The 18,201-nt window shown below is 38.8% G+C and overlaps 1 protein-coding gene across 29 annotated transcripts in view; it reads right to left on the minus strand.

The window, feature by feature from the left end:
* Nucleotides 1–18,201, minus strand: part of CCDC171 (coiled-coil domain containing 171) — a 158,139-nt gene that overhangs the window by 32,643 nt on the left and 107,295 nt on the right. For all 29 annotated transcript variants that reach the window (XR_015281018.1, XR_015281019.1, XR_015281016.1 and 26 more), the window contains one exon: nucleotides 9,778–9,909. Coding sequence is in view for 14 of the 29 variants with exons in the window: in XM_086869229.1 (XP_086725355.1) it covers nucleotides 9,778–9,909 (132 nt within the window). In the remaining 15 variants the exon portion in view is untranslated. The remainder of the gene's footprint in view (nucleotides 1–9,777; nucleotides 9,910–18,201) is intronic.

An 18,201-nucleotide genomic window follows, 5' to 3' on the forward strand; every position in this document is an offset into this window, starting at 1 on the left:
CTGCAATGGACAAGTATTGAGTGCCCTACTTAAAGCATATTAGTTCTGGGACACCTATAGCAAAGATTTTATGAATCCCAAGAATCTGTGCTTTGCACAGTCCAATATAATGTTGGAATCTGTGATCCTAGGATACTAGCAGCACATGTCACTAGACAAGCAATCAATTCAGTAAATGAAAAATCAAGACAACAGCTTCAAAACAGCTTACTATGATTCCTGTAAAATAACAATGTAAAAAAAAGAATTTGCAGGTAATAACATATGTGGATTTATAACCCAAAATTAATACAACCCTTTCCACCAAAAAAATTAAAAAAATAAAAATAATTGACAAAAGCCACTAACAACAAAACATCACCAAAAAATACCCCCAACAAAACCCCCAGCCAAAATTAATTAGCAACCAGTTGTTAGAATCTGGTAAAACAAAACAGTCTAACATTTAATCCTTTCAAAACTTTTCCTCTTCAGACTTCAGCAGTATAGCATTTGGGATGCTATCCCAGTCTACTTCTTCAATAAGTGTGGAAAAAAGAGAACAGCCTGTTTTTTATGCCTAGTTTTATATTCTGAAAGGTTTACTGTATTTTACTTAATCCTTAAGTTGCATATTCATTGCTATATTTTTGTCTAACTGCTGTCACTTGTATTGTCAAGCAGAAGGGCAAATCAGGGTCAATTTATATAAGCAGAATGAATCTGAAAAATCTTCATCAGTCTTTATTTCAAGGCATTATGCAAAGTAAACTTGACATTAAGAGAGCCGTAACTGACAGCAGATGATATCAATCAGCAAATCACTAAGCCATAATAAACTCACTCAAGTTGTAGATAACCCTTCTTCTTCTCCCAGGTCTTTAACTACAAGGCCCACCAAAATGCAGTATCTGGGAAGAAATATCTCCCACAATTCCATTACAAAAATCTTGTACTAATATGGTGCAATATTTGATATTTTTTTCTTACTCTGTAAGCAATTAATAAGGGTAACAAGGAGACATGTTTTATAAGAATGGACTACTAAGCAGTTAAGCAAAAAAAAATACCAAACAGAAGTTTCAGCATTTGAAGGAAGTTTTTTTTTTAATATAAGAAAATAGTCTGATTCTGTTTCTGCTTCTTAAACATTTGTGTAATAAAGTCTATTGCCTCATTAACTTCTATTGCTTAGGCTCACTTGCTCAGCATTTTTTTAGTTTTTGAAATTAAAAGAACCAGTACAAAAAATGTAAGACTCCAGACAATTCCAATCTTTCATGGTTTTCATGAATTTAATTTGTAACTCACACAATTACCAACAATTAAACATCTATGTTTCTTAATGGACTTGTCTGCGTAACAATGGCACACACTGCACACTCTCTAAAAAAATAGTCCCAAATTTACACAGCTGCTGTCTGTGAAAACTATTCCTGAAGATGCTGTGCACAGATAAACCCATGTAGTTCTGAAAGACATGATTTCTGAATTAAAAATAGCTGCCTAACAAGGTGCTGTGAGAACTATATCTGATATCTTCTGTGATTAAATGATGCTTTATTTTTCAATTACAGCTATTAGGAGTCTGCTCTTGACTGAGGCTTTGGATACATATTGAAATCACCATGACTCTAAAGTAATTTTTCTCATGGAAGGATAGTGAGTAGCAAACAGGAAAGATGCAGCAACCTGGTAGGCAGGTGGAAAAAAAAAAATCCCATGATTACAAGCAGAAGCAAAACTAAGTAAATAAACTTAGTGAATTAAGATAATATTTTACACAGTTCTTAAAGAACACTCTTGCATATTAGCACAGATAACTCCTAAGACATCACCCAAATGCAATAGATATAAATATATGAAAAAGTCTAAGGACAGATAGTTACATGACTGCTTGATAGGGCCAAAAACGAAAACTCCATTAAGAAAGGTTACTGAAAGGTTAAATGATTATATACTAACCTTGGCATTCAAGATAATCCAGATCATCAACATCTTAGCTGAAAAATTTTTATAAAACTGATACTGCTTACGAAAGGGGCCGGACAAGAGTCAGTAGTGTCACAGGGACAAAGAGAGCTTCAGTAATTGCTTAAGCGGTGATTACAGATACTGACTTTGATATTAATGGTCCATAAGGCCAAGACTTAGCATGGCTGGAGTGCAAACAGTGTCCCAGTTAACTACAACACCCTCTGAGAAGGTTCTTCATGTAATCTGTCCTAATTTAGTAGAATGAATAAAGCAAGTTGAGAAATAAAAAAGTGCAAGGGTTGCTGAAAAAGAGAGGGAAAGAGGCTAAAGATAAGGAGCAGAGAAATGAGGAAAGGAGAGAAGGCCTGTAGGGGATAGGGAAGAAAATACTGCTAACAAATGCTGTGAAGAGGCAAGGAAGCTGAGCAGTTAAGTGGTGGAAAGGAGAAGCAGTGTGAAATTCAAATTTGAGAAGGCAAATTTTCAACATCACTAGCATTTAAGAGATGTCTCATTTTTTAAAGTTTTAAATAGTATTATCCTAATATACATTAATCTTATGTTTTAAAGCAATTATATTGAATTACGCTAAAATACTTCTAAATATTTAGAAGCATGGTACAACGTATCTGGAGACATGACTCCAGATACCAGCTGAACACTTCCAAGAAGATTAAATTGGAGTTCTCCACTTTACATCTCTTCAATCTGGTTATTAAGACTTTACTTAGTTGTCAATCATTGCTTAAATCCTACACCAACTTTATATTTTTTAGATTAAAGTTCACAAAAGGTCAAGTATGCAAGAGGTGTTGCCCCTCTCTAATGCTTTTGAGACATTTACTTATTTACATGTATTTCAACTCAAAATGCAAGTGTAAAGTATCAGCAGTGTAATAAAGAATCACATTTCTCTTTAAACAGTGTATTTCAGACAGGCTTGTGGTCAGTCCAGAAGCACTACATTTTGACACTAAGTAAGAAAGCAGTCCTTTTGGAGAGCTACAGAAGAAATTAGTCCTTTTGGAGGTGGGAGGACAACCCAGCTGCTGTTGATGGCACCTGCTGAACTCCTGGATAATGAAGACCCAGTTTTACCTGACAAGAAACAGCAATCTGATTCCAAAGGAGGCAGCATTCTGGCCTCTATAATGCAATTGATAGCTCCTTCTCTGGTGAAACAGTGTAAGTAAAAATAAAACACTGCAAGAGTGTACATGATGCGTCTTTATATCTCCCTAAAAAACATTTCTTCTTTCTGAAATATTAAGAGAAAATTTATTTTTTTTTCTTTTATGAGCCATGTTTATAAAAGAAAAAACTTTAAAACACAAGTACAAGATTTAAAATTCTAGTAATACAGTTTTTAAGCAGCTGCTCTATGATTAATTCATCTCATTAAGTCCTCTTACCAGAACTGATTTATGTTTGAAAGACAAGCCCTATGCAGAGGATAAGATCTAATGACAGAATTATAATGTTACCTTTGAAATCCCTTGCTTCCTAAATTTGGTAAGAACTTTTTTATTGACAAGTGAACACAGAAATGAGAAAGTGTTTATTATTTTGAGAAAAATTATCAGCAGAATTATGCATATCTTTCACCATGTACCCTATCAAGCATAAATCTAAGATTAATAAACAAGTGAAAATAAATATAAATTAGGAAGCTCCTAAAACTACATTTATGTTTGTCCAATTAATTAGAAAAAGTGGACCTACAGCACAATTAGATAATGCATGACTAAATCATGCATGAATGCAAAAATGGTATGAATCTACTTCTTCGTAAATTTATGATTATATGCTAACACTGAAGATATGTCACTACTTGACTGTATTACTACTCAAACTTTAAGTCTTCATTTTATTACTGCACTTTTCATTTTAAATTTTCTCAAAACACCTAATAGGAACTGCAAAGAAGTACATATAAATCCCATGTGGACTTCCTAAACCTGCATGAAACAAATGCTGAAGATAGAGGGAGCAAGCTGGGCCAGGTGGAAGGGAAAGGCAGAGGGACAGAAAGCCTGATTCAGAGCAAGCAAGATAAGAGTAGCAAACAGGCACAGGAAGCAGGAGAAGGAGAGCCAGGCAGAGTAGCAGGCAGAGACTGAAGGAAAGCTCAGGAGTAGGTAGGGCAGAGAGAGCAGGCACGCAGGGAGAGGGAAAGCAAGGGCAATAGAGTGGGTACACGTGGTGCGTGTGCGCACAGCAGGAAGTGCACAGACAGGAGGGCACGTGTGCAGAGATGGACGGGCAGTAGACCATGAGAGCATGTGAGAGTGACAAAAACAAGGGAGGCAAGACTCAGTGAAAACTTACCATCTCAAACCCACCCAAAGGAGAGAATCACAAATCATTATTGTTGGAAAAGGCCTCCAAGACCATAAACCCTTGACCAAACACCACCACACCAACAAACTATAGCACTAAGTGCTACATCCAGCTGTTCCTTAAACGCTTCCAAGGATGATGACTCTACCATATTCCTGGTAAATCCATTTCAATGCTTTAGCACCTTCCTGATGCCCAACATGAAACTCCCCAGGCACAGTTTGAGCCTATGTCCTCTTGTCCTGTTGCCAGATGTCTGGAAGAAGAGACTTACTGATACCTGACTACAGCCTCCTTTCAGGTATCTGTAGAGAGCAATGAGATGCTATTGGAGGTTAGGATTTTTTGAGTTTTTTCTTTCTCTCAGGAAATTTTCTCCTATATGTTGCCTAAGAGATAGTAACGATGATACTTGGGAGACAGAGGATGTGGCTGGGAGGAGGAGGAGGGAGAAGGGTGCAGTTTGCTGCTGTCTCTTGGCTGAGGGGCTTTCTCTTGGCAAGAGCCGAGAAGCTGTGATTTTGGCTGGGGGTGAGGGGCTGGGCCCGTGCCCCGCTCTCTCTCCCGGGATCCGAGGGGACAGGAGTGGTTCTGGTGCCGGACTGTCAACTGAGGCCAGAGGATTCGCCTTACCATGGGTGAGCGTCTGCTCGCAAGAGCAGCTGTTGAACTGGGACCTTTCCAACACCCCACCTCACCGGGAATGGGACCCTGACCCCCGATCCCCCTGGAGGGAGACCGTCCCGGCTGCTTGCGGCAGCTGCCTGCGGCAGCCCGCCCGCCTCTGCCCAGCCCCGCTGTTTTCTGCCGCTGCTTTGGGGGTTTTGTTACATTTTAACCCGACACCCCGTGCCCGCTCGAGCTCCCGCGGCTCCTGGCACGGCTGGGGAGTCCTTGCTACCCTCCGTTGGCCACCCGGGTGTGGCCGCCTCCGCTGCTCCGGCCGGCTGCTCCGAGGCTGTGCCGCAGACCTTCCCGCCCTGCCGAGCGGCTCTGGGCCCTGCCGTCCCTGGCTGTGCGAAGGGACCCTGCCCACGGCCGTCCCTGGCTGTGCGAAGGGACCCTGCCCACGGCCGTCCGTGGCTGTGCGAAGGGACCCTGCCCACGGCCGCCCCTGGCTGTGCGAAGGGACCCTGCCCACGGCCGCCCCTGGCTGTGCGAAGGGACCCTGCCCACGGCCGCCCCTGGCTGTGCGAAGGGACCCTGCCCACGGCCGCCCCTGGCTGTGCGAAGGGACCCTGCCCACGGCCGTCCCTGGCTGTGCGAAGGGACCCTGCCCACGGCCGTCCCTGGCTGTGCGAAGGGACCCTGCCCACCGCCGTCCCTGGCTGTGCGAAGGGACCCTGCCCATGGCCGCCCCGGCCCGCCCGGCGGGAGCAGCAGCGCCCCTGCCGGCCGGGCCCGGAGCTGCAGTGAGGGGAGAGCGCCCGCGGCCCGGAGGCTGGGCCTGGCCTTGTGCTCGGCTTGGGCCAGCGCCACAGCTGTTGTTGCTTGTTTGTCTTGTTACACAGATATAGTAATAAAAAAATGTTATTCCTTTCCCCATAACTTTGCCTGAAAGCCCCGTAATTTCGAAGTCGTAATAATTTGGAGGGAAGTGGAACATTTTCCATTCCAAGGGAGGTTTCTGCCTTCCTTGGCAGACACCTAACCTTTAAACCAGGACAGCCTTCTTTTCCCCAAGCTAAACAACACCGGCTCCTTTAGCCACTCCTCACAGGACTTGTGCTCCAGAGCCTTCCTCAGCTCTGCTGCCTTTCTGTGGACATACTCCAGCCCCTCAATCTCCATTCAGTAGTGAGTGAGAGAGGGGCCCAGGATCGGACATGGCACTGGAGGCCTGGCCTCCATCAGTGCCGAGCACAGAGGGACAATCCCTGTCCTGGCCTTGCTGGCCACACCACTGCTGGTACAGGCCAGGATGCCATTCGCCTTCTTGGCCACCTGGGCACAGCTGGCTCATGTGAAGCCACTGTCAACCAGCACCCCCAGATCCTTTTCTGGTTCCTTTTCTGTGTTCAACTAATATCTGGAGTCATGTCTTCAGATAGCTTGGATCATGCCGATAAATATTTAGAAGTAATTTTATCATAAATCAAGTTTATTCCTTTAAAACATAACATATGTGTCTGAGGTACCTAAATTTTCAGGAAGAAGTTTCATACCAGTTTCTACCCTTTTATGTCTACCTCTCCAAACAGAAGAAACCTAAACTGATAATATACCAATGCTTAATTACTTATACATAAACATTTACATCTCATCAGATTTATTTATTTATTTATTTATTTATGGGCTTTATGAATTGTCTTTAGGTAAGAAGGCTCGGCATTAGTATCAATTACATATTTGATGTAAAAGTACTTGAGACAATTCAGAACTAGTTGAGTTGTCTTGAGACACTTAGAACTAGTGAATGCCCACTTTTTGTGCACTATAAAACTATTTCAGAAGAGAGTGTTAATGTTATTAAGTAACCTTATCCTCATTCTAAAGGTGTAACACAGCCGAACTCAGTATTTTATAAAGACCTGATGACCTTTACTAGTTAATTTAAATAGTCATCTGCCAGGCAAGACTACTAGAATTGGCAATACCATGTCATTTTAGCTGCCTTTACAACCCTGTATCCTGCATTCATATAAGGCTTCATATATGATTCCACTTTTTGTCTCCAATAGGAACATCATGGCATGGCCCGAATAGCACACCTTCAACGCTGTGTTCATTGCATTCCAGGGGTTTGAAAACAAGTACTATATAGTATATAGTATATAGTACTGAAGTACTATAATTTTTCACTTTCAGACTTAAGTAACTAGCAGCACAATTTTGTGACATAACATTCTTCACAGCAATTAAACATCAGGTTAGATTTTTTCAAGGCTATAGCTACCATATTTTAATCTTAGAGATTATTACGCCTTTTTCATTATTTATGCAACTGAAGTGACATTTTCGAACTACTATAGCAATTCTGCTGCAGTTCTAAGAATTTAACAAATGCCTACAAAATTAAGTAATACTTTCACTACTTGCATGGGGCTTTAGAAGATGCTTAGTGCAAGGATATGCTTGTTGAGTAACTTAACATTTCAACCTATAACATAACTTTGCAATTTAGGAGCCATTTCATAAAGTACAGGTTTTGGAGAAGATACACAGAATGGTGTGTCCAAATATTTAATTTCATTACCTAGAGGTCGAAACTAGAGGGTACAATTCTTTAAAAGATGCACACTACTTCCATATGATGAGGAAGTGCTACACTCAGACCAATTTTATAATAATTACTGGTCTCAGCCCCTACTACAAACTGCATGCATGAATAATAAAAATAGAACAGTGTCATCTTCTGTCAGTACTCAACAGTTCTGATAGCCAGTGCTTCATCCCTATCACACTGTCTAATTTAAGAGCTTAATTTTTCATGCAACTTTTAAAAATATACCATCAAATACCAATGAATTTAGACTTGGGAAAAAACTGCCAGTGTCCAAAACTTGCAGATAATAAGGTCTTTAACTGAGTCGTACTTATCACAGACTAACTATAGCAGTTCTAGAGAACATGCAGGCAAACAATCCCACTGACTTTAAAGAGAAGTGTCCGTAAAGTGATTACTCACAGTTTCCTCATTCAAGATTACAGGATTGCTCTTAATGTAGTTTTGCATGAAATTAACATCAATTAGCTGACTCCCAGCTATAAAAGGAACATTTTATAAGAAAATCTCTACAATGTGCTTAGAAAGTTATCAAAAAGCACTGTGTAACTAGAGATAGATAGAGTAATTAGAGATAGGGAGAGGAAGAGGGAGAGAAGGGGAAGGAAGAGAAACGACAGGGAAAAGCAGAATGGGAAGGAGGAAAGAACTTCAGTGATACAAACTGAACCACTGGAGCTGTTTGTGGACACAGAGAGTAACCAAGTGTAACTGAAGCTGGTAAACAAAAAGTAGGTTTACACCACTGCACTACCAGTGCAGCACATACCTTACTGTGGATTAGCTATAGTGCAAGTAAGTACTCTGTACAAATGTGAAATGTAACTTTTTATACTACTGTTTCTGTTCTTAGATGGAATAGGTTGGCTTGGAAATGCTTCTGCAATCACTGGAATCTTTTCAAAAAAGAATGGAAGCTGGGATGAAACGAAGAAGCAGAAGCAGGTATCACCAAACAGGCTCCCAAATTAGAAGTACTAGTATTTAAAAGCTGGTGATTTCTATGACAGCTTCTTAGAAAAAAGATGCACCTGTGGAGCTTTTCGTGCAGCTTTAAGAGTGATCATCACTGTATGGGGAAGCATTTGCAACATACCCTCTGCCAGAGACATACAGCTGTGCTTACTACAGTGCACAGGAATCTCACAGTTACCATAATTACTACTTTATTATGGAAACATATTAATAAACACATAATTTAAATATTTTTGATATTGAAAGACATGCATGTAAAAGGATAACAGTGAGAAATTTCCAGTTTGGAATCTGCCTTTCTTGAATGCTTGGTTTTGTGATGCTGTTCCTGCAATTGTATCCTGTGTGTAGAACTGAAAATCTACAATAAATTAAAAAAGGTTGCTACAGAAAAGTATACCTTTCATATCAGGCAATATTAGGCAATTTATATTAGGCAAATATTAGGCAATATTTGTGTTTCCTAATATCCTTGCACTTCACTTGACTACCTTTACTCTCTCTCTGATTCAGACAGAAGAGCACAGTGAAAGAAGTATGTACTCACTCTGCCTTTTTTTCTCTCATTGGGAAAATTAAATATTCTGCTTTTAACAAGAATGTATTCTGCACAGCTACAAAGACTCAGGCATAGTTTGTATAGAAGAAGACATAAATTTAGAAATAATAAGGAGGCATTGCACAGAATCCATTTTCAGAGCTGAAGATGTGTACATTTTCAGTTGTTTTCTCATCTTTTCCCCGGTTTCCTCCTAATATAACTAGTATTTTGAAACATGTAAGTATTTAAACCTACATAAACAAAATAGCTCCTATACTAAAATATTCCAAACAGCAGTTCCTTTTAAATTATGAGTGCTAAAGATTATTTTTAATTGTAAAACTGAAATATGAAAAAATATGATACTGATCAAGTAGCAGCATAAAAATCTTGTCTTTCTTTACACCCCATTTTAAATTTCTATTTGTCTTGCTTAAATTAAGCAGAGGAAAGGGGGGCAGGATAGAGTAATATTAATTTTCAAATATAGAATTAGTGGTTTTCTATGTAAGTTTCTTGTAAGTTATTTAATATTATAGTTTTAATTAATACCTAATTAAAAGTTTGCATCATCTCTGAAATACCACATCCAACAGTATATATGAAAATTATTTCTCTTTCAACTGTTGACTACAATAGTTTTGAAGCATTTTCTTCTTCACGCATTCAGAGCAGTCTAGCTTCTTGTTCTCAGTTGCAAAAAATGAAAACAAGAAACAGGATTATTTTAGACTCTAACCTGAAATGCTGCAGCCTCTGGCCTGCCCTTCAGCCCTTCCTCTGAAAAGGTCTCCAGGTGCAGTTTGGGTAGCTCCAGGGTGAAGTCATTCGTGGCTGCTGCAGTACACAGCAGCAAGGCCTGATCTCTGACCTAAAGGGAAGAAAACAGCATCAATGGTAATTCCCCTTCAGACACATTAACTGGGATGAACTGGGTCCCCTTGAGCCCACTGAGTGGACTTGCATTGATCGCTGGACCTGAAATCCATGAATAAATTTAGGACTAATTGATTTTTCGTTGCAAATAAATCTCTAATTCAGAGTGCTGGGAGAGAATGTTAAGAAGAAAAAGCATCTTCCCCTGGTCTGAAATGAGAAGAAAAAGACACTAAGGGCTCTGTAGCCCAGCTGGCATATACATTTCACAGATCTGTCGCCTGTAAAAACCTCATAAGAAAAGAAACAGTAATTGTACTTCCAACTGAAACAAACATGAGCTGTGAAATTAAAAAGTTCATGTGATCACATCAGTGAGAAGCTGGCATGTGAGTTCTGTCTACTCTGGTATAAGCCCTCCAGAATAAGGTTCATTTAGAAACAACTCAGTCAAAATTCAGAATAAATGAAAAATCCACAAATAAAGCAAAATTAACTAACCTGTAGCTTTCCAATAAGGGGGGGGGGGGGGGGGGGGGGGGGGGGAGGGGTAAGAACGGGAGGAAGAAAGAAATGCTTGCTTTTTGCGGACTCGGTGTAAGACTTAACGCACTGAGTGGTATTAACGGACTTGAGCGCGGTTTCCAGGGAGGGGGCAGGCCCGGGTTTGCACAAAGCGTGTCCGGCGGTGTCCGGGCCGTGTCCGGGCCGTGTCCGGCGGTGTCCGGGCCGTGTCCGGCGGTGTCCGGGCCGTGTCGGGCAGCCGCACGCGCTCAGCCCGAGCCGCCCCGCGACCCGCGCGCCGTTGGTGTCGCAGTGCCACCTGCCGGCCGCGCGCGGCAGCGCCGCCCGCGCTTTTGTCCTCGGGCACGGCGCGGCACAGCGGGAAGGCCGGAGCGCTCCGGGAAGCGCAGCGCTGCCCTGCCTATCGCAACGTGTCGTGCCTCCGTCTGCCGGCACGGACAGACAGCCCGTGGGACGTTCTTAACGCGCACCTTTCCACAGCCACACCGCCGCCTATGTTGCTGCACCGCACCGTGCCGCGCACCCATATTTCATTCTATTTAATACAAAATTTACAATGTCTGCCTCCAGGAGATCCCAGTAGTCAGATTATATTCTAATACAGATGGATAGACACACATACAAATATATATTAGTACAAACGAATAGATTAAATCCATTCATTTGGATTCTGTTGAGTAGCAAGAGTGAGTACTGCAAAAATAATTTACTGTTTTAATGACCTAATACACAGTCTAATACTAAGGCATATATTGAATATATACTCAAACATATACTGGATGTATTACAAATACATATAAATCAATAGATATACCATTTACTAAGTACTTTTTAATAAATGTCAGTTTTTTATTAGAGGCTGCCTTGCCCACAAGAATGCACTGAACATGAATTAAAACATAGATCTATTCATTTTAAATCCCAGATTATTTTTCTGTAACCACTTAAAAATTAGAGTCTTGTAAAATGTTGATTATGAGTGAACAGATTTCAAATAATAGTAGAGCCTTTGAAATCTGCTGTGATTGAAAGAAACATGGGAAAATCTACTGATACAAAGAAGAAGAGATTTTATTTTATTCGTTCCTCTGTTCTGTGGGAATAGGGAGCCCTACATTTCCCAAGTTGACCTAAAGAATTCCTGTCAATACCTGTGGCTGCCAAACATATGCACTATGATGCAATTTTTATAACAGGAAAGGTCCTCTACACATTTTTTGCACACATAGTGCACTAGGTTCAGGATATACAGTCCTATGGAACAAACATACTCTCTAGAGTGTTCTGTCAGCATGTGTAATTCTGGTCAGATGTTAACCTTGCTGAATATAACAAAATACATTGCTTTAAATACACACACGCACGCGCGCACACACGCACACACACACACTTGATTTACATTTTTATAGCTTATATATACACCAACTTTTCAGTGTCTTTGCTGCCAGTATGCACACAGATAAAAGAAAACATTAATGTGGATTAAGGTACTAAGAATTTATCAACATCAAACCACCAGTGTTTTGCCTTCTACCCTTCTGAACCGTAGTCAATAGATCTAAATATTTTACTGCACCCTGGCCAATTCATTGTTTGATGTTTAAAAACTCAAACAGAATCAAAGAAAATTTATTAAATTTCAGCCCCCAAATGAGATACTATTAGCTTTGAAAGTCAAGTTTAACTGCGATATTGATGATTCTCTTTTTTCTGTGACAAAATTCACGAGGGAAATCCCTATGTCAAAGTACAAAAGCAGATTGCTAATACTAGGGGGAAAAAAACAATGTATAAGCAATGTAGGTATAATATATACACAATACAGACAGTAGAAGTCCTTTTAACCCTATTAGTTTCAAACTCTCTATTTCGGTATTGGTGTCTGACACTCACTGAACAATAAAATATAAACCTTATTTTTTAAATGGCTGCATTGTGGTAAACAAATGCCATTAATACCACTGCATCTGAAAAGTATGTGTTAACTTCTTAAAGAGTGTGATTTTTGATATGACTATTCACAATTAAAAAAATAAATAAGCTTTTTTTTGTGTTTGTAAATACTTAGACTGCAGAGAGTACATCTCATTATCAGTATGCATACTGAGAAACTGAAAATTAAGATGGACTTTACCTTTGAAAAATACTCATGATGATTCAGGAAAAATTTTAAGTACAGAATACTGGATGTATGCTGTACAAATATCACTATATTGTTTCACTAGAAGTGAAAATATTCCAAGTTGCCTACCTATTCAAGGACTGGAAAGCTATAATAGCCATGCCTGCATGGAATCATGTTGGAGAGACCAGATCTGTATGAAATCTTAGTAAAGAACTAATTCAGTAACTTCTGTCTCTTGGCTTTTTGAGATCCAGAAACAAAACAACAGGAGTTGGGAAACTGTACTTATTTTCTCATTCTCTTATGCAAGAGAAACAATATGCACATACAAACTTGCATTACAGAACTACGAGGCAATGGTAAAATGGGTGATTTCATTTCCTTTTTAAAAGAGAGTTTTTTTGGAAGCTCAACAGACAGAAGAACCATCTTATGCAATTAAGCTTTAAAACACAATTTTCAGAGCTTTTTTGTATTTAATGACATTTTTTTTCCCTCTATATGAAATCTAAATTTTGTCTGAAAGGTCTCCTGAGGCTAGAGAGCTTTAGGTTCAAATCTAAAACACCTAATCATCTAATCAGGCTTATTGCAATGATCAAAAATGTCTAAAACCAGTTTCACTTCCCTATGCTCAAAAATTAATATAGAGAAGAATTATATAAATTTATATTTATCCAATGTTAGTGGTTTTGGCCATTTCTGATTTTGATAAACATAATTTTAGCTGAGACTGTGAAAAGTTACAAGAATGATTTTATACAGAGTAAACTGTCATGACAGCATGCTTCTAAATACGATCATTACATTTTTCTTTTAGTTTAGACATATATAAATACTATCTGAAAACAGATAGTATTTGCCTGAAAACAGGCAAAATCACAAATGGATCCACACTCTTCTACAATACTCATAGCATTTTAAAGTAAAGGAGAAGAGTGACTTATGACAGTGTTTAACTTTTTAATTAATTAGGAGAGCAACAAAGAAGACAACACTATAGCCACTCAATTTAAAATCAATAAAGTACTCATTAATTCAGATCAAAGCTGAAACTGAATAATAAACTGAAGTTACGTTATTGACTGAACCAAGGTCTAGAATTTGATGGGCTAATTCTGCATGTCCAAAAATGAACTTTAAAATTTTCTGCTGCTCAAGTTAATAATAGTTTTGTCTACAGTCCACTCCAGCTCTCACTTTGGTTTTTCTAAGCACAGTTTGATGTGGTATATCCAGTTATGCCAATAGAGGTATGGTACTAAACACTAGCAAGTTGTAAATGGTATTAGAATGTGCTCAGCCCTTCCTAATGACTTTTCCCAGTTGCTATTTGACTGCTACAACAAACCTGAGATTTTAATCTTTATTTTGTTCCTAATTAAATGCTTTCTTATGGTGAAAAAATATATGAAATTATTTATATATATAAACTTCACAATGTAAGCTATATGCAAGAACACTTTGTAAGTTCAAAGTTCACCAACCCTATACTTATTTTTGGGTCTATTTTTCTTTAATTTCCTACTCATTTTAAATAGCATATCACCTGCAATTTAAAGAACAGAACAAAATTTGATGAGAAATGAATTGAAAAGGGTGCTGTAATTTGTTTGTCTTTGAGATGACCATATTGCTTATATAACAGAAGCTGCAAAGACAGAAATCATTCTAAAAGAGCAAAATGGTTTCTACCACACTACTACGTGTTCTGCATGTGACATACAATAGACAAAAAATGAATTTAGAACTTTTTAAGGAGAAGAAAGCAGTTTGAACGTAAATCTTAGTCTTACCCACAGTCTTGCAAGTATGTGGCTGGTTTAGCTTCACAGTGTCAATACCTCCATGGCAGCATGTACACCGGGGGCCATATTACACAGATTAAGAATACACTCATCTACTGAACACAGTCCTTTGCCATGGGAAGCATTTTACCAGAAATAAGTTACATACTAGCTGCTTTAAGAAGGCAAGTCTTTGTTGTAGTGTTGTACAAATGATCATAGAACTAAGAATAATTAAAAAATTATATACATTGTTGGAGAGAATTAAACCTTCAAGAACACTTCCTATTTTTCTCATGTTTAGTATGAATTGTTAAAAGTTTTCTTACTCTTTATTAAAAATACATGTGAATATACAGGAAGGAAGTTGCACCAACAATAATAATACTGAATAGTTTTGATAGCAGTAGTTCTTCAAGTTGCTGATACCGATTCTTTTCCTCATTATACATTCATATACTTTGGGCTCTCTAGTGATCAACCTAAGTGTTATTCATTTAAGGGAATACAGACCCCAAATGATTTGCTGCAAGATTTGACACAAGAATATCCAAAGAAGTACATCCCACAGCACCCTGTTAGATCATAGTCGATTTGTTAATATTGGTTGCTCTTAACACCAGTCTGAGTCTGCTCTGAAAGTAAGGAAATTACTACAAAAAGTATATATTCATCTTAATGAATGAGGGCCTGTATAATTTAAGATACAGTATTTTCTATCAGGATGTTTCAACAATCAATGGTTTTAGCACTCCAGAAGTAAAGAGACTGCCTGTGACAAGACTGTATCTTAAACTCAAAGAACTTATAATCAACCACCTAAAAACTGGAGAATTATAGACACAATTGGAGAGAAAATGAGGTGACAAATGGTATTTGGAACCAAATTAGTCAATTGAGCTGCAAAAACACCCCACCAAAGCTTTCTTTTTTTTTTCCCCTGAGAGGGGTGAAAACCTAACTACACCAAATTACAATGTATTTTGCTTAAACAAGAATGTCATACAGGTGGGAAAGGGAAACAATTGGATGGGTATCTTTTATGTGGCCATCACAGTTAGGTTTGAGTAGTCATTAAAAGCCATCACATCATTGCACATTCATTCATCAAAAGAAGAAATACAAATTCCATGGTCTGACTTCTGTTGATAGTGGAGGTTGATAGTGGAGGCATTTTAGCATACCTTAGTGTAGGTGGCCATACATTATCACAATTAGTTATACCGAATATTTACCTCAATAGAATAACTACTGAAAATTTCTGTATTAGCAAACTGATTCAGTGACTATTCTTTCTGATTACTGACATACAAATCTGTATTTAATTACAAAACAAGCCATTTCACAGGTGGTTTCTAGGAAAGCATTAATTACTTTATAACAGTGTTTGTGTAAGGAGACATATCTCATAAAAGTGATGTTTTGGGTTTGATGTGCTTGGCTTTTTTTTTTGGCTTTTTTTTTCCCCCCTTCAAGACTAGTCAAGATAATGGGAATTAATTTTCAGAGCAGAGTACCATCCCAGATTTACCTATAAGATAAATTCAAGCTTTCTTACATTACTATGTACACTACATAGTTGAATAAGATACTACATGTTGAATAAGATATTCATTTGATCCAGAGTTGGTTTTTTTGCAAATGTTGACCACAGCAACTAAGCTTCTCTGAGCAGCAAGATGGGCACTAGAATACATCCCCTATGAAAAGATTTCAGTGACCTTGGGCTGAAAAGGAACCTGTGTCTGGAGAAAATAACAGTTAATTAATTTAATAATTCCACAATTATCCAATGACTTCTCCTTACTCAAGGCAAACTGTACTCAAGTATTCAGCCTTAAAAAAAACCTAAAAATTCAACAAAAACCCCACCTCAACCAACCAAAACAAGCAAACAATCCCCCACAAATAAAACCAAAAAATCATCCTAATACCAACAAGGAAAACCAAAAGATAAAGGCAAATGCATCCTGAAATTAGTTATTTAGATATGTCCAAACCGAAACAGTTAAGCACATGGATATGACATTCGGCAATGTCTTATCTTTACTTTGTGAAGGTTTTTAAATCCCTCTTGAGCTGGAGTACCATTTTTAGCTTGGCTAGGTCAGAATGACACTGAACAATATGAGTGATGACACACTAGACAGCTATATGGACAGAGTTGTCATCAGCAAGCCAGCTGTGCTAACACCTGTATGTCCTGCACAACTGATCTTTAGGAACACGGATCAAGAAAGTCAGATTGCTAGGAGGGGAAACAAAAGTCATTCATCAAACACTGAAATCAAGAAGCATTCATTTGAGATAGAAGAGGAGAAAAATAAGTATTTTGACTGCATTGGTTTTTTTCTTAACACAGAGAAATAATAGCTGATTTCCTAATGTAAACTTCCTACAGGAGGTATTTAGAATTTTAACAGCTGGGTTTTCTTTGTGATTTTTTTGCATGTACACATACTCACAGTTTCAACAGACTTGTCATAGGGCCAGTTGAGAACAACCCAGGACCACAGTGATGGACAGACTTTGAGCACACACACAAGTAGGCTTCACTCTTACTATTACTGTGTCTAACACACAGAAAAAACATCTTGGGAGTTTCATTAGGTTAGGAAAAAAAAATGAGATCACTAAAACAAGTGCTTTTAAATCATTACTGATATAACTAAATAATAGGATGGACTATAGATCCCAGTTAACTGAGAGAAATGTGGCAGATCAGTATACCTGAACGTGTCAGGTCATATCTACTGGAGTCTGACTGAGACAGCTAACGTAAGTCTCATAAGTGTTCTCTTCTTCCAGGACCTGATCAATTTGTGGTCTCCTTGCTGCAACTAACAATTATTGACACTTACACTGAGTGTTTTTACGGATGTAGTCACTTGCATATGGACTTAAACCTATAGTAAATTAATTCCTTGCAGGCCATAAAACTGTCATCATAAGGAAATGCATTTGATTGCTATGGACCACATTAGAAATAACAATCTACTGCTAAAACCTTACTAATTCTCAAGTATTCAATGGCCCCACTCATCTCCAACTGTATTATAAAACTGTATTATATGTGCTGCATTATAAAAACTGAAACCATTAAATTAGACAAAGAAAGGTAGTTCTGCCTTTGTGTATCCACAAATATATAGCTGGATGGATGATAGAGTGTTCATATTTTTATTTCAACCGATAGAATCATAGGACTAGATCTTATAAACAGACAGTTTAGGGGCACTTCAGAAGAGGCAACAGGGGTGGCAGCGAGGCAATGAAACACAGTAGTGGAAGGAATTCAAGGCATGTCTGCTGACAGGTCTGCATGGAAGTTGTTCTGCTAGCTAGCATATGAACCTTTCAATCAGCAGAAATTAAGTGCACTACAGAAGTGGACAAAGAGTAATTCTTCTGACCAAGTGCCAGAAGGAAAGGAGCATCCTGGGTAGCTGTTTTTATCCCTGACGTGTCTCCAAAGTGTAAGAATGTGTACAATGAGTAGGTTGCTGGTATTGGGAAAAATAAAGAGAACATTGTATTTTATTAACATGCTAAAACAGTCAAACTGTAAGCAGCAAGGACAGGCTGAAAACTATGATAGACTAAGCTTGTCAAGGTTTTGATAGTCAAGAGTACAAGGAGAAACAGTTTTTCTGTTGCTGTGAAAGTTGGCTCACTAGAATGAACTTCCCATGGTGGTGTGTAGCACAGGCTAAAGAGAGAAAAGGAATTCAGGCAGGCTGAAAAGGAGGCAGCTGTAGCAGTGTACCAGGTGTCGCCTCTGTGAGGACAGATGAGTGCATGACAAAGTTGGTTCCAGACACCTCTGGTTCCAGACCCACCACAGGTTATA

The sequence above is a fragment of the Cyanistes caeruleus genome, chromosome Z, assembly GCF_971803275.1.
Source record: "Cyanistes caeruleus chromosome Z, bCyaCae1.hap1.1, whole genome shotgun sequence".
NCBI lineage: Eukaryota > Metazoa > Chordata > Aves > Passeriformes > Paridae > Cyanistes > Cyanistes caeruleus.